This window comes from Maniola jurtina, chromosome 22 (assembly GCF_905333055.1).
Source record: "Maniola jurtina chromosome 22, ilManJurt1.1, whole genome shotgun sequence".
NCBI lineage: Eukaryota > Metazoa > Arthropoda > Insecta > Lepidoptera > Nymphalidae > Maniola > Maniola jurtina.
The window spans coordinates 10581709-10604577 of NC_060050.1; the positions used below are offsets into that span (position 1 = coordinate 10581709).

The 22869-nt window shown below is 37.2% G+C and overlaps 2 protein-coding genes and 1 long non-coding RNA gene across 4 annotated transcripts in view; all 3 read left to right on the top strand.

Moving 5' to 3' along the window:
• LOC123877026 (NGFI-A-binding protein homolog) overlaps positions 1-7366 on the top strand; it is a 40923-nt gene extending 33557 nt beyond the window's left edge. The window contains exons 3-9 of the mRNA XM_045923519.1: positions 1709-2463; positions 2888-3015; positions 3122-3194; positions 5476-5537; positions 5622-5697; positions 6120-6284; positions 6738-7366. Coding sequence (XP_045779475.1) covers positions 1709-2463; positions 2888-3015; positions 3122-3194; positions 5476-5537; positions 5622-5697; positions 6120-6245 — 1220 coding nt within the window. The 3' untranslated portion in view covers positions 6246-6284; positions 6738-7366. The remainder of the gene's footprint in view (positions 1-1708; positions 2464-2887; positions 3016-3121; positions 3195-5475; positions 5538-5621; positions 5698-6119; positions 6285-6737) is intronic.
• A 3695-nt stretch (positions 7367-11061) lies between these two features.
• Positions 11062-19007, top strand: LOC123877032 (venom protease-like). Of its 2 annotated transcripts, XM_045923538.1 has the most exons (9): positions 11062-11085; positions 11349-11490; positions 11980-12137; positions 12595-12850; positions 13516-13651; positions 16825-16988; positions 17418-17519; positions 17895-18079; positions 18754-19007. In XM_045923538.1, exons 2-9 carry the CDS (start codon positions 11424-11426, stop codon positions 18898-18900), a joined length of 1215 nt encoding a protein of 404 aa, XP_045779494.1. In that variant the 5' UTR covers positions 11062-11085; positions 11349-11423; the 3' UTR covers positions 18901-19007. The 2 variants fall into 2 exon arrangements, with proteins under 2 accessions (XP_045779494.1, XP_045779493.1); XM_045923537.1 differs by having other exon boundaries at positions 11068-11490.
• On the top strand, positions 14749-15297 carry LOC123877054. Its single transcript, XR_006798482.1, has 2 exons — positions 14749-14969; positions 15227-15297. It is a non-coding gene; the product is annotated as an uncharacterized LOC123877054 (long non-coding RNA).
• Positions 19008-22869: the final 3862 nt, after the last annotated feature.

Below are 22869 nucleotides of genomic sequence, written 5' to 3' on the forward strand. Positions count from 1 at the left end.
TAGTCTGTAATTCTAGGGTACTTCCCGAAGTCCTAGGAGACTGAAATTTGGTATGTACACTAGAAATTGCATACAAACTACAGGAAAATTAAGAAATTCAAAATTTTCCCCCTCCACTCCCACGTAGGGGGGAAGCAAATTATTTGTAAAGTCTATCGCTAGAATGCTGATATTTTCAGGATAATATGTCCTTGACAGACTTATCAAACGTACCAAGTATCAATTGTCTACCTGTTATGGTTTCAGATTTATTGCCATTCAAAACCCCTCTAGTCAAAAGTTCTAAAGTACTTCCCTAAGTCCTAGAAGACTCAAATTTGGTATGTAGGCTAGGGATTTCATTCAAACAACAGAAAAATAAACTTTTCCCAGTCTGTACATTTAAAAAATGTGTTTCCTGAAGTCCTAAAAGACTGAAATTTGATATGTCTGCTTTAAAATTGAGTTGCAAGATTCCACCCAAACCAACATAGTTACATACATTGCAAGTGGAATAAAAGCTTTTAAAAAAAGAGGTAACGATAGAGACCAGGCCATGAAAATGATGTAGGTACCTACAAAAAATAGATCCAAAAAAAAAATCTAGGGCACCTGCCAAAAAGAAATGAAATCCCACCAAAAACATTTCATGTAAAATGTTGCCAAGACTCACAAGTTCATAATGCTTTCACTGTTAAAAAGTTATGAGATCTCTAGTAGAGCCAAGCCCCTAGCTGAGCTTAGAATTGCGCTGCCCATGGGACCTATCCCAAGTCCAAAGTATATAGCTCTTAAATGCTCTTGAGTATATCACATTTATAACAATAAAAAACAAATAACTCTACTTACAAGCTCTGATTTTACAAACCCAAAATCTTGGTTAAAAAAGTACGGCTTGGCCGTTTAATGTTCGTAAAACTATTACATGACATAACATATTATATTAAGGTCATAAGGAATAGTTTGTTCGACAATTACTAATTTGTATTATACTTCATGATTGTCGCACAAGCTATTCCGGGCTTAAATGTCATATCAGATAAAAGTACCACGAACATTAAACGGCCAAGCCGTCCTTTTTTAACCAAGATTTAGGGTTTGTAAAATCAGAGCTTGTAAGTAGAGTTATTTGTTCTTTATTGTTATAAATGTGATATACTCAAGAGCATTTAAGAGCTATATACTTTGGACTTGGGATAGGTCCCATGGGCAGCGCAATTCTAAGCTCAGCTAGGGGCTTGGCTCTACTAGAGATCTCATAACTTTTTAACAGTGAAAGCATTATGAACTTGTGAGTCTTGGCAACATTTTACATGAAATGTTTTTGGTGGGATTTGCATATTCGCCTAAATTAAAAGTGTGAGCTGGACTTTTTTTCGATTATCTCACGTTTTTGCCTCGAACAATACCAGCGGAATGAACTTGCCTTACTACTTATAGTATCTGGTTGCATTGTTGCGTGTTTTGTGTTGTTTTTCTAGTCGGAATGCTAGTTTTGCAATGCTACTTTGAAATTATAAGATGGAAGAGAAACTCGGCAGAATAATATGTTATTCAATATCTACAATTAATATAGATTAGTAAAATCGGTGCAATCGTTTTCTCTGTCTCTTCAGTCATTCCTTCAGGGCAATTATGCAATGCATCCGACCCGAATCCATGAAAATACGTTCCGAAGTATGTAGTCATAGAACTTAGATTTTGCTAAATCATAATTTGTCAATTTCAGGAGGCGACGACGTCCAGCAACTCTGTGATGCCGGCGAAGAGGAATTCCTAGAGATCATGGCTTTAGTAGGCATGGCATCCAAACCTCTCCACGTGAGGAGACTCCAAAAAGCCCTTCAAGAATGGGTGAACAATCCTGCCCTATTCCAAATCCCCATCGTCCCAAACCTGTGTCCAACGGAAAACCCCTTTCTACCTTGTAACCAAAGATTATTAAACATCCCACCCAATATACCTACTCTACCTCGAACAGTAGCCTCGCCAGACAATAACAGACCAATGTATAGTCCATCTCCTGGCGCTCCAGAGAATTCCTGCAGTTCAAATACCTCAGCTCCTAACGCAAGTCCTGTACATAGTCAGAGCACGTTTACTAAAATAGTCCTTCCTGTATCCCCAGCACCCACAGCTCCCGTAACAACTACTTCAAGATCCTTTTCTCCACAAAGTGCTTGCCCTCCTGCTTCGTCAGGATCTAGTCCTAGCTCAGTCACTTCTCCCGTCCATTTAACACCAGTCTTACTAGATATCCATGTACAAAAGTTGGCAGCTGCAGCGGAGAAGTTAAGTAAGCACTTACCCCAGCTAGAACCAAAGCCTCAGAATACGAAAAAGAAGATGTGTAAGGACTTGGAGTTGGTGATGATGATGCCGGAGACGGATCCGAGGAGGATGGAGGAGATCAGGAAGTACGCGGCGATCTATGGACGGTTTGACTGTAAACGGAAACCGGAAAAACCACTGACGTTGCATGAGGTTTGTGAATTGTAACTTTTTGTTAAAAGCCTAACAATAATTGACATTTTAAATATCTGTGCCAATAATTATAATTTTTTGTAATTTATTGGTCTACCTTATTGAGAATCTATGTCTAAAGTGACTGTAGGGTGAGATCTTTGATTTCAGTTTGTAATACAAGCCTCACACCAATTTATAAATCTAAAATTTCCTGATAAGTGATAACATTTTGAAGATATCAAAGTAAATTCAGAAATTATACTATTCCATTTACTTTGATTAATAACTTAAAATGAAAAAGTCGATTGTTGATCGCCAACTGTATTACAATACTAATAGTAGTACAAATGGCAATACTGTAGCATAATAAGTACGAAACAAATTAGGTGAAATTTCAAATGGTTTAACTTTCATAATATGGTTCTGACTTCTGATACACCAGGTGATGGTGAACGAGGCAGCAGCTCAGATGTGCCGCTGTGTACCCGCGCTGCTCACGCGGCGAGACGAACTATTTCCCCTGGCCAGACAACTTGTAAGACGAGCTGGCTTACACTACTCCAAACATGGGTAAAGCTACCAACATCTGTTAAATTAAATGCATTCTTTTTAGAACGGCTTGATTTGAATACATTTGTTGTATGTATTGATTTACACATTGAAAACACTTTTTCAGATTACCTCCATCTACTGCGAGTGAAGAAAGAGATCGAGACGAGGACGAGACGCCCAGTAAACGACCGCGGCAGGTCGTCAGCACTGAAATAGACCTCACCTTATAACACCTAGCAATGCTAACTAGATACTTGACTAGTCTAACACTGCTTGTAGATGTACTTAGGGTTCTTAAGGACATAAATGCAATAATATTAACCTCAAGGGTTGTAAATAGTCTATTCCTAACCCTAAAATTTAAGAATATATTAGCAAAGACATTATTTTGTTTGAAGATACTTACCATAATTTGAATTTCTAATAAGGTAAACATTCTTAATACGAAGTGTGAAGAAATTATGGTATAAGGACTCGATACCCTTTAAAATTACCCATAGAATAAAAAAACTCCCAACATACGTAATCTTTATTTAAATTTCGAAAAATTCTAATTAGAAAGAGTATGAAAAATTATTCTTCCAATCTTATTAGTTACTTGATTCTACTACTTCATTATAACTCTCTCCAGTTTTGGTCAAGTAAGAATCTTAATCCCAAATAACGATTTCATTCATGGACTACTTGTCTGAATTCTAGTGTCATATCTTATCAGAAGGGTACTTTTATAAAATTGTGGTGGTCACATCTCATTACATAAGTATATTTTATACATTGAAAACATTTGGACCTAATAAGCTACCTTTGCGTACCCCGCCCTTCAGTCAATTACCTATCGACATTAGAAAGCCTTTTTTAAATAATTTATACTTTGAACAAATTTGGCCCTCCCAAGCTACCCTTGCATATCCCACCCTTGAACCAATGAATTATATTTATCGCATTTGTAAAATGGAATTCAAATTGATATACCTAAGTAGCGCATAAATTAAGGCACTTATTTTCTTATAACATATTCTTTTCTCTTTGCCATTCATTTTTAGTTTCGGTAAAGGTAAGCATGGCACTGTCGAATGCTTTAATGAAATCTAACATTTTTCATTTCTTTATGTTTAATACTTCTTTTTATTTTCAGTTGCGGTAAGTCTAGCTATTTCATTATAATTTGCTACGCTTTACATTTACATGATTAATAACTCCTATTTTTAATCCAAGGTTTTATTACTAGCAACAAAACGTACAGAAATCAGCTCTAGCAAGTCACTTACATGTCACTTGCACTGTGTAAAAACAAAATTCTAAAACTTGCAGGAATTGACGTGGACTTGACAATGATAGCTGACTTCTTCAAGTTTCATTGCTAGGGGACACTAGCAATATGTATACACTAGCAATACGTGTACGCGACAGGTTGAGATGGCAACCGGGGTGGGGACGCCCGGCACACCCGCACAACCCCCGCGCTAACCCGCTGCGGGTGACGTGCAGGTGTGCGAGGAGTTCCCCACCTCATACCCCGATTGCCATCTAAACCTGTCGTGTACTACACCTATATTCATAAAGATGCATCACTTTCTGGTTGTTACATCTAGGTATATTACAGTTGGCGTTTTATAGATATACCCTTTAACTGAGACGGCTTGTGAAGGGCGCGGCTTGTGGGAGAGAGACAGTTGATTAATTGATATAGAATAAATTGTTGATCGTAGCAGTTGATGTAAATCTCAAGGAATTCAATGTCGCTGTCACCCTCCCGCAAGCCGCACCCTACCTCACCAGTGCAGCCGTCTCAGTCAAACGGTGCACCTATAAAATTAAATGAGAAGTAAGTGAAAATCTATTAGGTCTTATCTCCTCTCTTCTCTATAAAACTAAATTACTTAAATAAAATTACAAATCTGTGTTTATCTATGAGTTCACTTGTTTCTCCTAAACTTGTGAGATTTTAATGTAGTTTTCACAATCAATTAGAAGATTTCACGAAGAAGATTTAATGATTTATACGAATAATATACAAATACACATCAACGCAGACAAAATCGCAGTTTAAGCCAAATTATGGCGCTATACTTTGACGTAAGATTTTTTCACCATTATTACCTTTATCTCAAAAACCACTATGATCCAAATGAAACAAACATAGTCACTGATCATTCCTATTAGTATAAAATAACAAAGGTCTGGCACGCGCTGGCTCTCTCTCTATTATTGTCTGTCTATTGAATGCAAGGCCGATAAATCTTCCATGCTAATGCAGATCACTGCTTAAATACAAAGTAATTCCCATTCATTATTTTATAAGCTAACTATTGAAGCAGTTATTTTTTTTATTGCAAGATAGGCTTGCGCTTTGGGTCTAGGTCGGAGCGCGCTTGCCTAGAAGAGGTCTATTCACTCTTGCCTTGAAGGAAGCCAGAAGGGCATTACACATTATTTAACAAATGGAAAGTTAATGTTAACCATATCGTTATTATTCAGGACGGAGATGACGGAAACGGAGTCAGAACCAGTCCGGAGACTGCAAGGAGTTCTAATCACGGGTAATGAGTTAAAAATATTTTGTGAAACTAAGAAACAAAAAGGTTTTACACAAAAAACTTAGTGCCTAATTGTTTTTTTTTTAGTTGGTGGGGCATGAAGACAGAAAGTGACGACGCTGATTCTAGATGCTCTTACTCTAGCACTAGCACACCACCACCCGTAAGTAAATTTTTTGATTGTTTATTCGTAGCTATTATACCAAGGTACCCTAAACCACTGGGAAGTATAACATAACAGTAAAATCACAGGTATAACTGTAACGAAAGCTAAACGTAAGCAGATATCGAACTGATTGTTTGTTGATACTCGTCTGCTAACCTAAAGTGCGCCGGAACATCGCAATCTAATGTCCGCCAGCGCCATCTAGTGCACTCAGTGTAAAATTTCCTCCAATGTAAAAGGATACCTACGGAGTATACTTCAAATCATGGCGACCCGTTACCAGTCTCATAAGTAGGTAAATCCTTCTTAGTATGAAATATCTATGACACTAATATGAATCTATTATAAAATATTATAATAATTTCAATAGGTTTTATGCAATACATATATAGATTATTTTTTTCTTTCTTCACCACTAGGAAACAGAGGAATCTCGTCCACAAGTGGTGGCGGCCCGTGGAGACAGCATCATAGCGGTGGCCAACCCCGCGCTGCAGCCGCCGCACCACCACCCGCCGCACCCTGCGCGGAACCACTCCAACTGACCACTGACCATCTCACTACTAATGGCCATCTCTCACCACTAAAACATCAAGATACAGAGGAATGTCATGGTAACAGCATCATGAGGGTGGTCAAACCTGCAAAGCAACCGCCACACCACCACCCACAGTAACCCATGTGGAACCACTCCTACTGAACACTGGCCATCTCACCAGTAATGGCCATCTCTACCACTAAAACATCAAGATTTAGAGGAATGTCATGGTAACAGCATCATAAGGGTGGCCAACCACTACCACCCACCGTAATTCATGCGGAACTACTCCAACTGACCAGTAACTATCTCGCTACTAGTGGCCATCTCTCCACCACAAAAATAAAGGATACAGAGAAATCTCGGACCTAAGGGGTTGCAGAGCGTGGAGACAGAATCATAGTGGTGACCAATTCTGCACCACCATCCGCCGCACTCTGCGTGGAACTACCTAAACTGACCACTGACCATCTCGCTACTAATGGCCATCTCTCACTATCACTAAAACATCAGGATTCAGAAGAACAAAAGTGGTAGCAGAGCGTCGAGACAGCATCCTAGCTTAACTAAAGTGACCTCTCAATTTTATATAACTACGAGTATGTGTAAAAATCCTTTTTCAATTTTGAGTAAGCAACAGTTCTTTTACTCTCAAGGAAACAAATTCCACCAAAAACATTTTTAAGCTATAAATATGATGTAAATAGTTTGTAGATTATTTCGGAAGCCATATATGCCTTTTAGTCATTATATTATTTATGTAAGTCAGTTGAAATGTGTTGGATGGTTTTAAGGCTTTGTACCATAAGACTAGGGCTTTACGAAAATCACTCAGCGGGCGATTTAGAGAGCCATGCTTGGAGTCTCTACGTGATCAAATCAGAAATGAGCAGATCCGTAGGAGAACCAGAGTAACCGACATTGCTCAATGGATTTCGAAGCTGAAGTGGCAATGGGTAGGGCACATATTCGAATTTCTGATAGAGGTTGGGGTCCCAAGGTTCAAGAAGGGCGACCGTGCGCCGAAAAACGCAGCGTTAGAAGACCCCTCCACTAGGTGGACAGACGATATCAAACAAGTCGCAGGATTCTTAGCAGACTGGTTTGATATTGATGATTTAACAGGGCTCTCTCCGTACAATCGTAGCCCCAATTTCATTTGAATATTAAGCAACCAAAGTCCATGAAATTTTTGCAGAAATATTCTAGAAACTAATATCTGTGCCTGTAGTGTTTTAGATTTTTCTAAAAATATGTAGTTTTACAATTACAGGGGTTCAAAAATTTGTACTTATGTGAATTTATAAGACCGCGTAACTTTGAAACCGAATATTTTAACGGAAATCTGGAAAACCACAGGCATACCTAGATATTAATTCCCGGAACGTTTCTACGAAATTCCATTGAGTATGATTGGTTGATGGTTGAGTATGGTGGATGAGACGAACTACGTTTGTATGGAGCGAGTGACGGAGAGACCCCTCTTAAGCGGTGCAAGACCATGGCGTGTAAAAATCCCTACAAGAGACCTATATGTCCAGCTATGGACGTCTAGTTGGCAATAATGATCATGAATATTCTGTAGAAGAATTTTTGAATCTCACTAGGATTGCCCATTGGTTTCCAAAGCCATCTGGTAACAAATACTAAGGCTGAGATCTATCGAGCGCACTTTGACTTTGCTCAGACTTAAAACACTGTTAAAACGAGACAGTGTTATACCGCTGGCGTAAATCTGTCTCGTTTTAACTTAAACTTAAGTCTAAGCAAAGTCAAAGTGCTCTCTATAGATTTCAACCTTAGTGCAATTTCGAGGAGAACCGTCCAACCGAGAATTTGTCATCTAATTCTCGTTGGAAATCCCATATTCTCAACTTCTCAGTAAATACATCAGCTTTCCGACTAAAGCTATTTTTAAATTCTTGATTCAGTGCGGATAGTAAAATATGTTGAAGTCACAGCATTAGTAAAGTTTACGTGTTACAAATATTAATATTATGTTCTGCTTAGACTAGAAGGAAAAGGTAGACAGCTGAAATAGGGTGACAGAGTGATGAAACTGACTCGAAAACTCGCTGCTAAAAAAGGACGCTACAGGTCATTCCCACAGAGCAATTTTGACCTAAAATACATGGCATGGAATAGAGTCACGTGGCACAGTAATTAAAAATATGAGTAGCCAAAAACTCGACAGACTGTCGTATCGTAATATCATGTATTCCAATTTTACAGCACGATATTGTCTCAGCACACAATAGATCACTGTTAAGTGCTCACTGCTAGTCAAAGGCTGCAAAATTAATGTTTTTGCATTTATAGGAAACTGCATTGTTGTATGTTTTTGATTAGGCGTGAAACCTTTACCGAAATTTATGCATTTCAATTTCAAACACATTGGCTTAGAATACTGTAAATTATTGTCCCACAAAAAATAAAAAATAAAGTATTTTACCCTAGCGTCATATTGGTGTAATCTTTCCGTACAGTTTTTAATGTGTTTGCAACAAGTTTGCAAGCAGCATCAGATTAACTAGTGATTATTAAAATGAGGCCAGTTAACTTCTCTCGTTTGGTCACAATAGCTTCATCCATTTTCTTCTTTTAGTCTGCGACATTTAGTTTATTTATTACGATTAGTATCATTAGGTGATGCAATGGTGATTCGATTAAACCATTTTTTTATTTTTTATTTCATGAAGACTTTTCAATTTTGAGGCTCCCCTTTGCGATCTTAGCTATGACTACGATGTTCTTTCATTGCTTTCTATTTCCTGCCGCATGGATTGCATCGCAGATGTGAATTGGCAGATGTCCACTACATCTTTTATTTGGTCTGACCAACGTCTCAGGCTACGTTCGCAAGATCTCTTTTTTTTTAAATTTAATGACTAGCGCTTGGCTGCGAACAGATTTGCTAGCAAGTGATGATGCGGCCTAAGATAGAGTGCGCTTGCCTAGAAGATGCCTATTTACTCTTGACTTGAAGGTATCCACATTAAAAGTGGAGTGGAAAACTGATACCGGAGGGGCGTTCCATATCCTAGCGGTTCGATTTAGAAACGAGGAAGCAAATAGCTTCGTACGTGTCTAAACTCACTGTCAATGTCGCTAAAATTGTAAAAGCCTTACAACCATTCCATTTTGTACTTAGTAATCTTCATGAATAGTTATAAATTGTAAATATTAGGTATGCCTGTATACATAGTTTTAACGACTATAATATTTTATCAATAAATATTTGTGAGCCATAGTGTGTTGTAATTATTGTAATATTGTAGACTTGTAAATAATAAAGTTGTATACATATTTGTAGTTCGGTGTTTTATTGTCAGAAAACTAAACTGCAGCGAGGTCGATCAGTTGAAAAAACCTCAAACATTGGGCCTATAATAATTTATTTATTACTAGCCGATGCCCGCGACTTCGCCCGCGTGAATTTAGGTTTTTTGAAATCCCGTGGGAACTCTTTGATTTTCCGGGATAAAAAGTAGCCTATGTGCTAATCCAAGATATTATCTATCTCCATTCTGAATTTCAGCCAAATCCGTCCAGTGGTTTTTGCGTGAAGGAGTAACAAACATACACACACACACACACACACACACACACACACATACAAACTTTCGCCTTTATAATATTAGTGTGATGAGTTCATGGTAAAACTTCCGAGAATTTTTATTAAGATTTAGGTCATAAATATACCTATACATTCACAGTAAAAAAACCTGTCAAGTGCGAATTGGACTCGTACACGAAGGGTTCCGTTATCCACAAGAAATAACACTTTTTTTGTGATGTAACCAAAAATTCACGATTTTCGGATTGTGCTATACGACATTGTTACCAACCGAATTTCCTTTAATATACCATACCATACCAATAGGTTTTAATTCCCTTGACGGGCCTTGACAAACACGATAGATAGACGGACAGACAAACGATGAAGTGATCCTATAAGCCCTCCATTTTAGGGTTCTTTCTCAAAAGATATGGAACCCTAAAACCACGATTAAATAGTATAAAATAAATATTTTCGAGATAATCGATGGTGTCAAAGTTTATCTTTGCCTCACTCTGTATATGCGTAGTACGGGATAGGTTTATTTTTTAAACCGAGAAATTACTTACCTATTTTCCACACAAAATGACTTGGATTACCTACTGTTTGTTTATTTATCTTTTTACCAGTCGATTGCCCGAAGGGATTTCCATCGGCAACATCTCTAAAACCAGTCGACTTTTCTCAATGTTAGAGATTTTTGGTAGCCCGCCCTATACCTATGCACTTTGCAAGGAAAACATCTGACTGACTGAACTATACCTGGTGGATCTGGAAGTTAGGAAGTATGTTTTAGCCAGGTTTACTCGGGATGATGTAATTTTAACGATATCCCATACATTCACAACTGTTTCAGGCATTTAGCAGTTATGGTTGAATAAAGAAACTCACACACATACCTAATACTTCTATACTACTATCTACTACTATCCCACACGGAGTAAGTGCGGGGGCTGTGCACCCCGGTTGCCATCTCGACCTGTCGCGTACTATACGTCATAAACCCTGAAAAATTACACTCCTTTTTGGTCAGTCGTGTAAAAAGGCTACCTAGCTGGAAGGTAGGAAGGTAAGAATCGCGGTAAAATTGTCGCGCAAAAGGATTTAATTTCTTGTAGTACGATGGTACGGAATTCTTCGTTTGCGAATCGACTCACTCTTGACCGGTTTATAAACGTATAAGATTAATGTCGTTAGGGGTTCCCGAAGCTTAAAACTTATTTTTATATGGCTCAAGATGATACCATTTAATATTATCAGTGCACATAGGTCGAGCGCACGCACTTAGGTAGCTCTACACAAAATAAGTTCTTTACTCATAAGTTATTTTATTATTTATTGCCGGTATAGTTTTACTTTTATACAATTTTTTTTAGTATAAGTTAGAACTTTTAAGTATAAGTGATATTTTTTAGTGTAATTAGAATTCTTCCCTAACTTCGAAGAGTTTATTTTATTAGCAAGTGGTTAAACTTTATTCACATGAGAGTTTTTATAGTTCTATAAATTAATGATTTTACCGAGGTAGAGTGCATTAAATAGATTTTTTAGAGTAGATAACCGATTGAGCAGTAACAATAATTACTTAAGTTACTAAAAACTAGTGTGAGACTCTGATAGCAAGAAATGGTGCGACTTTTGATTGTTTTGTGTGTTTGTGTATTTCAATTTGTGTTTACTCAATTTGTGCCTGGTGAGTTTGATATTTTTATTAAGTTTAATACTTATTGCTTAATTTTAAGTATATTTTTGCTTAAATTAACTAAACTGCACTATTAAAAAAAATGCGCGATGCAAAGTTAACAATTTATTTTTGAAGGGAAATGAAGTTTCCAATTATTTCAATCCATAGGTAACTAAGTAATATTATAAATGAGAAAGTGTGTCTGTCTGTTTAAATGGACTTAAAAAATCTGTCTGTCGGCTTCCTTATCAAAAATACCGCGGTTTAACCATGGACTTAATAATTATAATGCTCGGTTTAACCCCCAAATAGATTTTGACATTTATGCTCTGAAATAGCTTATTATTACTCATAGCATGTTTGACAAATCATAGAACATGACAAAATATCAGGAAGCTAATATACATCTTCCTCATATTTTGTCCATGGTGTACCTATACCATGTATATATAAGTGAGTAGATAGGTAAGTATATGAAAGTTTTTCCTTTTTTTACAGAAGACCAATGTGAAACAGTGGACAAGACCCTTGGGTCCTGTCTTAACATAAAGTTGTGTGAGCCGTACTTAAAAGTTTTGGAAAATTTCGGTTCCAGACCAGAAGTCCAAGACTTTCTGAGGAAAACAACCTGTGGCTTCGAAGGCACTACTCCTAAGGTATAAAATTATAATCATCATCAATCATTATTAATTACTTTTGCTATATTATACCTATTCATACTATTTGCGCGCCATGACAAGCGTAAGTATTCGATACTAGAGGATGCCCGCGACTTCGTCCGCGTGGATTTAGGTTTTTAAAGATCCCGTGAGAACTGTTTGATTTTCCGGGATAAAAAGTTGCCTACGTCCGTCCCCAGGATATAAGCTAACCCTGTACCCTTCGTCAGAATCGGTTAAACTGTTTGAATCGTCAAAAATATAATCTACCACTGGTTTGGAATGCCGTTCTACCGAGAAGAACCAGCAAGAAACTCGGCGGTTGCTCTTTTCAAGTGTTCAATTCACAATTTACAATGATAAGCCATACATATACTATACACGTAACTTATACTATACAAGCAACTAAAATCAATTAAAAAGCAATTAATCTAAAAAGGTTTTATTTTCACAGGTATGCTGTCCTCGGAAATTTCTGCTACCGACCACTACCAACCCCTTGCGACCACCGACCACTACCAACCCCTTGCGACCCCCGACCACTACCAACCCCTTGCAGCCTGCCACAGCCACCTTAGCTCCAGGGCGGAGCATAGCCAAGTCTCTACCAACAAATGATGATTACATCTCGGCGTTCCCTTCTCCACCGGAATGCGGCATCAGCAAGGCTAGTTTTGGAAGAATAGTTGGTGGGGTGGACGCTAAACTTGGTAAGATTTTTTTCAATCTTAACTTTTAGGTTTCCTTGCCTCAAAAGAAAAACGGAACCCTTATAGGATCACTTTGTCTGTCTGTCCATCTGTCGTGTCTGTCGAAAAAACCTATAGGGTACTTTCCGTTGACCTAGACTCATGAAATTTGGCAGGTAGATACAAGGTCCTGCCAGATAGACCTACAATTAGTAAAGGAATAAATTCAAAAAACGTGAATTTGTGGTTACATCTTAATAAAAAAATTAAAATGTGTTTCAATTTTTAAAGTAAGATAACTATATCAAGTGGGGTATCATATGAAAGGGCATATGAATCTGTAGATTCTAAAACAGATTTTTATTTATTTTTACGCATAATAGTTTTTGATTTATCGTGCGTAATGTCTCTAAAATATCCGAGTACGGAACCCTCGGTGCGCGAGACTGACTCGCACTTGGCCGGTTTTTTTGCATGGATTACTTTTCAAATTTAATACTTTCCATGGGATTTTGAAAACTTAAATCCACGCGGAGAAAAAAACTAAATTAAGATCGGTTCATTCGTTTAGGCGCTTCGATGCCACTGACAGATACACAGATACAGACGTCAAACTTATAACACCCCTCTTTTTGGGTCGGGGGTTAAAAATTATGGATATCACACGTAGTACTTGCTATTTTCAGGTGACCTACCATGGATGGCGCTGCTAGGCTACGAGGTTAGGTCATCTCCCACAAGCTGGCTGTGCGGCGGATCTCTGCTCAGCCGCCATCACGTCATCACCGCCGCGCACTGCATACACAATCAGGAGACTGCCTTGTAACATCCATATTTTAGATCATTAATTTATGCTGATCTCTGTCTTCATCCACGTAGATATAATATGCACCTACGCTCAAACAAGCCAAACATACATATAAGAATATTTTTTTTGTTTCCTTAAGAGGCATGAGACGGGCCTGCCCGCGAAATTCAAGTTTAATTTGGTTTTTCGCAATTAGCTCTATCGACTATTCATTAGTTGATACTAGAGCTAATTTCTTAAACTGGGCCCTTTCAAGGAAAGATTTTTATATAAACCTGTGAGGATGATACTGCCATTGTCGCAGTTAAAATGACATAAGCCTACGTTGTTCTATTAGTTTACAAATCGTCGCCTCAGTGCTTTTTTGTTCTATCTACCAAATTTTTCGAAAATAACTTTTAATGCGTTATTTGTTACGGCTTAAATTTCAATCCTGCTGTTAGGGAAGATTTTAAACTTTTTCTTTTAAATACAACAAAAAAACTAATTAAATTTTTTTAGTGACACGACACTGCAACGAAAATTTTGTGCTTATTTGTACTATGTCCAGTGTTTGTTTTAAGTCCCACATCGTAAGAGACGTTGAGTTCTTGAGTGTTCTATATCCTTTGAATCGACCAATCACAGACCGCGGTGCCGCGGCGCGCCATGTCCGCCATTTTGTTTTGATTCGTCAGTCGTCACTTTGGCTGAGACGTCGGGAGAATAACCTCGTTACTAAGAAATAATTCTAAAATTATATAAATTGTAGTGTTTTTAGTGCATAAATTGTTCTAGATATTGACAAAATATCATGTCTAGAACAGGTTATAAAAGTGGATACGAGCAAAAGCAGCCGCAAATTGAGCAGTAAGTACTTTTTAATTTACACTCAATTGCGTTATGAATTTGCAACAGGGTGTTGATTTTTTTTTATGACTAAACATCCTCACATGATTGAAACATGATAGAAAGAAACCTAAGACACCAAGAAATATACAGTCCATTATCTCTACTACGTGCCCTACTTAAGATAAAATCAAATGTTCTAAAACTATTTTTTACACAAATGCAGGATCCCGATTTTTTGTCATTTCAGTCTGAAGCTAGAAAATTTGCTTTCCATCAGATACCTTATAAACAAGTCAAATCAATAACATATTCTAAAGAAGAGTGGTATATTATTAAATATCAAACTTCATTTTCTGGAGCAAAAGAGACAATTGACATAAGAAAGAAAAAAATCACTATTTTAAGTGAAATTATCATAAAAGAGGAAAATAAAACATTAACGAAAAAGAAAATTGATGACATTCGGAGCATGTTCAAATATATGCCAGTAGAAGACAAAATGTATATGGAGAGTCTTATTAAAAAAGCTGTACGATGGAAGGACGAAAAAGAAAATATCGATGCGAATAAACTAGCAGATGAAAAAGAATTAAAAAAATAGGAAAATAGCAAAGAAGACACTCAATGAAAGAAATGAAATAATAGGAGGTAAAAACGAGAACAAAACACTCAATGCAGGAAATAAAACTAAAGGAGGAAAAAATGAAAAGGATATACACACAGAAGTAAATGAAACCAAAGAAGGCAAAAATAAGAAGAAGACATTAAGTGCAGGAAATAAAGCTAAAGAAGAGAAAATTGCGAGGAAGCCTACAAAAGACAAGACAGTTATAATAAAAAAAAATCTTTAATTGCATTTGTTATTTCATGAGCACCTTAAAAAACTATGCGATGTTAACTAACACCGCCAACCTTAAAAAATAAAAGAAAGTTTGTATTAGAAATCCAGTCCCTGATGCTCTTAATCTGTGTGGTAAGCAGTAGTACTATTTTTTAATATTTCTCCAATAATATAAACTTTTTTAAAAAACCGACTAAACTGGACCAAATTGAAATGGTCAGGGTTAAACACGGGAAGCACCAGCTTTCAAATAAAAAAGAATCATCAGAATCAGTTCACCCAGTCAAAATGAGGTAACAAGCATTAAAAAAATACAGACGAATTGAGAACCTCCTCCTTTTTAAAAGTCGGTTGATGAAAAAAAATACGATTGGCAATTCTATTTCAATTAAAGATTGTTTGTTTGTCTTCTTCTTTCAAACTCAAATCACAATTCGAAAGAAATTGTCAAAAAACATCCTGTATATGTATTCGGAACATAGAACAAATAAGCATGCAAAAATGGAACAGTCACTTTGTCCTATCTGTAATAAGGTAATGTTCTAAGTCCACATTCATAATAATATTTGGGCATGTTTGTTCTATCTCCATACAAAACCTGAAAAATAAGCTATAATTAATTATCATCTCTTATGAATGTTGTAGCTGTCAATACATAGGTAACTCATCTATTAAGAAAAACCTTGAAATCTAGAAACTAAAGCTCTTAAAAAGAGATAGGGCAAAAACTCTTCTACTGTAAAATTTACCCAATGGTAGATAAGACAAACAAGCACTGAGGCGACGAAATTGCGAAAAATCAAATTAAATTTGAATTTCGCGGGCAGGCCCGTCGCATCCACCTTAATCGAGAAAGGATTAGCGATTCGGTACGTATGACCGAGAGGTTGGTGGGACTATGGGAGGCGGAGGGTTGATCATACCATACAAAAGTTACTGCTTTGCAAGCAGCGACCACAGTTTAAAGCCAGAAAAAAATTGCAATATAGTATTGACAGGCGCTTACTTGAATTTTAATGCGACGACGACTGAAAACAAAAATACAACCCCCGACCCAAAAAGTAGGATGTTATAAGTTTGACGTGTGTATCTGTGTATCTGCGTATCTGTGTATCTGTCTGTGGCATCGTAGCTCCTAAAGTAATGAACCGATTTTAATTTAGTTAATAATCCAATAATAATCCAAGAAAATCGGTTCGGCCGTTTGAAAATTATCAGCTCTTTTTATTTATTTCTGTAACCTTCACTAGGGGCGGGGGGGGGGGGGGGGGGGGGGTTTATAAATTTTTAATTTACACTTGTCAAAGTAAGATAACTATACTAAGTGGGGTATCATATTATGAAAGGGCTTTACTTATATATTCTAAAACAGATTGTTGTTTATTTTTATGCATATTAATTTTTGATTTATCGTGCAAAATGTCGGAAAAAATACCCGAGTACGGAACCCTGTGCGAACCTGTTTCACATTTATGAATGAATGAATGAATAAATTATCTATTTATTCAATGACAGGTACGTGGTTCGCCTGGGAGAGCTAGACCTCGCTCGGGAAGACGAAGGCGCTACCCCGGTGGATATCCTAATCAAGAGCATGACAAAGCATGAGCGATACGATCCCAAGTCGTATGAAAATGACATCGGTTTGCTGATGCTGCAAAACGACGTGCAGTATTCCGGTGAGCATTGGGTTTTTTATTCGGTTTACAAGTTAGCCCTTGACTATAATCTCACCTGGTGGTAAGTGATGATGCAGTCTAAAATGGACGTTTATGTATCTGCAGCTTCAATCGAATCAAGAAAAAGAACCTGCGCTTGAGCGTTATATATTATTTTTAACCCCATACCCAAAAAGAGCGGTGTTATAAGTTTGATGTGTGTATCTGTCTGTGGCATCATAGCTCCTAAACTAATGAACCGATTTTAATTTAGTTTTTTTTTGTTTGAAAGGTGACTTGATCGAGAGTGTTCTTAGCTATAATCCAAGAAAATCGGTTCAGCCGGTTGAAAGTTATCAGCTCTTTTCTAGTTACTGTAACCTTCATTTGTCGGGGTTGTTATAAATTTTTAATTTACACTTGTATACCATCATGTTTCTTTGGTTATAGAATTGATTAAGCCGATTTGTATCCCCGCGGCCAGCAGACTGCGGTCTGAGGACTTCATCGACTGGATGCCTCTAGTTGCTGGGTGGGGCAAGTTGAGCGCCCGTGAGTATATTCAACTAACGACTTGAATAACTATTTTTTTTCCAATATATTTTCTATTTTTTACTGTCGATAATAAATGGTCTGATATGGTTTCATCCCTTTCCGGAATTGTATTTTATCCAAGTACAAACTATATTTAATATAACGTGGGTGAACGCTAAGAAAGGATTTTTAGAAATTCGTCCCATTGCCAGCGAATTGAAACGAAATTATCGTAACACAGGATATTTGTAGAAGAGGTAAACGTGTAAGATTTTGGGATTTAGTCTTGATTCGTAGTCAATATGAATTGACCTTAAGAGAGTTACCAAAGGGATGATGGTATTTCCCATCGGGCACGCAAATGGTAGGTATTCAAAGAAAATTCTTTCTCAGGTGGGGCAAAAGCGACACACCTACAAGTATTGCAGCTACCAGTATTATCAAACAACGTGTGCCTGCAAAGCTACTCGCAGTACGAGGACCAAGTGATCGACGAGCGAGTCATCTGCGCGGGATACACCACGGGCGGGAAGGACTCCTGCAGCGGCGACAGCGGCGGCCCTTTGATGCAACCCATCGTTAGTATCATCATCATCATCATCAGCCTGTGGACGTCCACTGTTGGACATAGGCCTTCCCTAAAGAGCGCCACCACACCCGGTCCTCAATCTTCCTCATCCAGCCACTTCCCGCCAGCCGCTTTATATCGTCGGTTCATCGTGCTGGAGGGTGCCCACACTCCGTTTGCTTAAACGCGGTCCCCACTCAAGGACTTTCCGGTTCCATCATTAGTATATTTCTCTTCTTTTCCTAGGGTCCTAAGGCTCTAAGCGTCATTACACAGAGCGGGTCCTAGCCGTCGAAATCCTGGCTAGAAGATTACCTACCATCTGAGTACATACTCCGGGCCCTACGCACGTAAGAAAATCATACCTTGAGGCCCGTACCCCCGATTGGCCTACCACCTACGGCCTGAAAGCCTGCACTCTGCTTTTCACGACGATTTCTCAGATCTGTTTTTGTAATACGAGAGCGGTCAGAAGGGAACGATCAAGGCAGTCAACAATCTTCCTGAAAGCGAGCAAGGATTGTAAGACAACCTTGATACGTCTTGTCTGGATGTGGCTAAGACTAGCAGAGATGACTTATTCCCTATTCTCATTTTCTTCCCCTTTAACAAAATTTCCTTTCTTTTAGGACAAAGATAGATAAAGGCTTATTTAATTTTCCTGCTCCAAATTTCTCTTTCCAGCCTGTTAACCTGACATCAATCTACTATCAAATCGGAGTCGTATCGTTTGGACCACGAGACTGTGCGAGGCCCGGCTTGCCCGGCATCTACACCAGGGTCACCAGCTTCATACCTTGGCTGCAAAGATATGTGCTAGGATCTCCTTAACCACGCTTCAAACTCAAGCCACAGATGTATTAGCACTGATCAAGCTAGATAGATAATGCACTAAAAATCGGTCAAGTGCAAGTTTCTTTTGCCACGGCCAGACTAGAGATTTTTAGAAATTATAAAATTCCAAAGCCCTGCCCGGAATCGAACCCAGGACTACCCACTAATAAGATCACAGCGCTTACCATTGCGCCCGGGAGGCCATCAAATCAATCTAAATCAATCAATCAATCAATCAATAATAATATGTGCTTGGATCATTTTAATATGAGAGTGAACATTATGTATTATGGACTTACGACTATGATCTTTATGAATGTAAAATAAAATATTGTGATTTATAATATAGAAACATGTAAATAATAAGTGTTAAAAATAAATACCTTATTGAAATCTGTAATTTTCTTCTTCACCCTAATCAATGGTCCCGGTATTGACTAAAGTCTAGTATTAGCATACCGGAAGTAAAACTCAATAAAAATAAAAGACCAAACCCAACACAACTAAGTAAGAGCAAGACCGTCTGGGCCCAAGGAGTCCAGTACCGTTAGTACAACATTGAACACCGCATACATGGTTAATAGTATCGACTACTCCTGACTGCCAAGGTTTACGTATTCATCCACAGTACGAGCTGATCCTAACTGTCAGTTTTGGACAGAACGACGATACCAACATGTGGAAACGTAGGTCCAACTTTTGTCTCACTTACACATTCACAAAAAAGTGGGACAGATATACGCTGCCATTTTGTCTAATTTGGCATATATTATTTCGTTTTTTGACGCTATTGACAGATGATTAACAGCGTGACAGTGACAGTCAAGCGACACCCACCGCAAACTCTATGGTATGTTTGTCTATGGTAATTCATCTATATTCACTCTGAAATCACTAAAACACTGGTATCCAAAGCCAAATTTTCGTCAGATTAAAAAAAGTTACCGTTCTGTTGTCTATTAAAGTGAAAATAAATAAAAGCAAACTGAATGAAAGGATTTTAATATACAGAAGTTCATTTAAATAGTTATTCAAGAACTAGTGATTATAATATATATTGTATTTAGGTGTGTAGGTACTATTTAAATAAAATGCAATGAGTACCTAATAAGTAATAATATCGTATGTCAGCTTTATATGTACGTTTACTCTCTTGATATTACGTCTACATAGGTTTTTTTAGAATAATAGCACTTAGTAACTAGATTGGTATGTACTTAATAGGTACATATAACTATCTACATACCAATCTCTTGATTTGAATAAGGCAAGCAAGTGGTCAGGTTTCAAGAGTATCTAGCCACCTATAGTGAAATCATAACTTCATTATTATTTTGTACCTACTTAAATAACTAGTTATATTCAGCCAATTGAAACTTATTAGCTCTTTTCTAGTTACTTGTAACCTTCACTTGTCAGGGCTGTTATAAATTTTTAAATGTTTATGCTTAGTAACTTACAAATATGCAGAATCAGGACATTGAGTTTAAGCTGTATGACAGAATAAAGTGTATCTGTTTGTCTGTCTGCTAGCTTTTTACAGCCCACCTGTTCAACCAATTTTGACGAAAGGTACAAAGTTCTTGTATCGCGGAGATGGACATTGCTGATGTTTTATTACAGAAAATAAAACAGTTCCTATGGGATAAATCCGTGCAAATTAAGTTGTCATTATTATCATTTATTTGGTATGGAGTATTTGGTGTCATACTGGACTACATAGACTAGGTGTCCTGGAAATCAAAGAGTTAGCACTGGATTTTTAAAACTTAAAAGGGCATCATGTAGTTATTAAATATTATAAATAACACTAAGACTACTATCTATCTTAGTAGATAAATAGTAAAATAAGAAGAATATTACCTAATTGTCTAATTAGCAATTTAGAAAATTAAAGATCAATAATTCCTTTTTCAGTGAAACCTGAGCTTGAAAGCCTGTGGATTAGTGCCTAATCCACTTTGCTAGAAGACTGCATTGTGGTGTTCCTGCATTAAGACTACACTCTACAGAATAAGCTCCCATAAGCTGTCAGTGCAGTAACACTCCTGTACAATTTTGTAATAATATAAAAATTTAAAATAAATAAAGTGTTTTTTTATAGCTAGAACCAGCAAGAAACTCGACGGTTGCTCATTTCAAAGATTTGATATATTGAATGAGTTATTGGTTAGGTTAGAGAGCTGTGGCAGGCATGCCAGTCTTCATTGTTATTTTTTTATAACCACTTCTTGAATGACTTACACCCTACCCCTTTTCTCCTCACCCTATCGAGGGTAAAAGTTTTACCAATATCAATTTTATCAAAATTAAAAAATTCAATAAAATAATCCATCTGGGAAGGAGAGGGATTGACTTACCCTCCCCTCCCTCTTGCCCATCCCACCCCCACTTACGTCCTATCGAGGCGGCATGTTTCAAAATATTGAGCCATACAAATAAACAAAATTTAAGTCTGTATGTTACTGTAGTAATCTTTAAGCTATAAGTAATCAATTTGGTGTGCTAATCTTTGAATTGACAGAACCAATTTTGATGAGACTTTCACAAGCAGTTGGGACTTGGGGTGAGACGCAATCTTTAAACTAGAATGACAGGTTCTAAATCTAGTGCTGTCCTTTTCCGTAGTGCAGGGAGCATTACAAAAGGAATAGCACTGAAACCTGTCGCTTTAATTTATTTTTGAACATAGATTTCAGGCAATATCCAGGCAGGCAAATTCCAGGATACCCTTTAACTATGCAAATGGTTACTTATCTAAACCCTAAGAACTTTTATTTTTAAAATGATATAAAACAAATTAAAACAATAAAGATTTAATGACTATTACTTAAAGATACCTTACACCTGAAATAATATTAATACCTAGGTACTTTTAGATACCTAGGTATTAGGTACCAATAGGTGCATAAATAAGTAGGTACCATACACCTGTATAATTAAATTACATAAGATGTATTTAAGCACCTACATCATAAACAGTTCTTAATATATGTATAGGTATTCTACAAGATTGATGACCTCCGGTTAGTCTTGAATTGAGTTAGGTAGGTACTTGGGATCAGGGAGGCAGGCATCATAATCTGGTAATAATACTGGTGATCTGCAACCTGAAAAAAAAAATTGATTCAGAAAATATTTAATATAAGCTACATAAAATTACACAGGGAGGTTCATTTAACACAACATTTCACTAACTTATGCTACGCTTATGCCATGTTAGGTAGGTAGGTACTTGCTTGTCTGAGTGGATGCAAGCTGGCTTGGCTCCATCATCAATAGATGCAAGGAATGGTAGGTGTTATAGGTACTGTTTGCAATTGTATAAGTATACCTACCTACTTCATCTCTGTGAGGTAATAAGTTTGAAGAACATGTACTGAGTGTTTAGGTACCTACCTAGGTGAATACTTTTAAACAACTACCCAGCTGTGCAACAAGCCAACTCACTATAGCTTTGCACAAGTACCTACCTAGGTAACTATTCTGGTGGAATTTTAATAGATTAATTTTATTTATCAGATATTATGATAGGTAGTACCTACTTTCTATAAGTGAATCCAATCATGGCAAAATGTTCCAGGTAAGTAAATGATGGTAAAAACAGCTGCAATGAAGAAATTTAAATAGAATAGAACTAAATATTCTGATAAAGAGACAAGTACTAATGAATTTATCACTCAGGAATTGAAAAAACAGAGTAAGTACCACCTACCTGCTTATACTTGGAGTCACACGTATTATGTACCTACTATAAGGCTTAGAATAATATTATGTAGATATATTGTGCATAGACTTTCTTAACTTAGCCTCAATGGTGAGGGTGATATGGTAGGTACTCTTTGTGGTCGATCTTCTAACATTACAATTATTCTACCTTAACATTTAGCATTATTAAATGCATTCTGCGAGCCGATGGCTATCGCTGCACAAAATGGATCGTTCGAGATGCACTTTTATCATTTC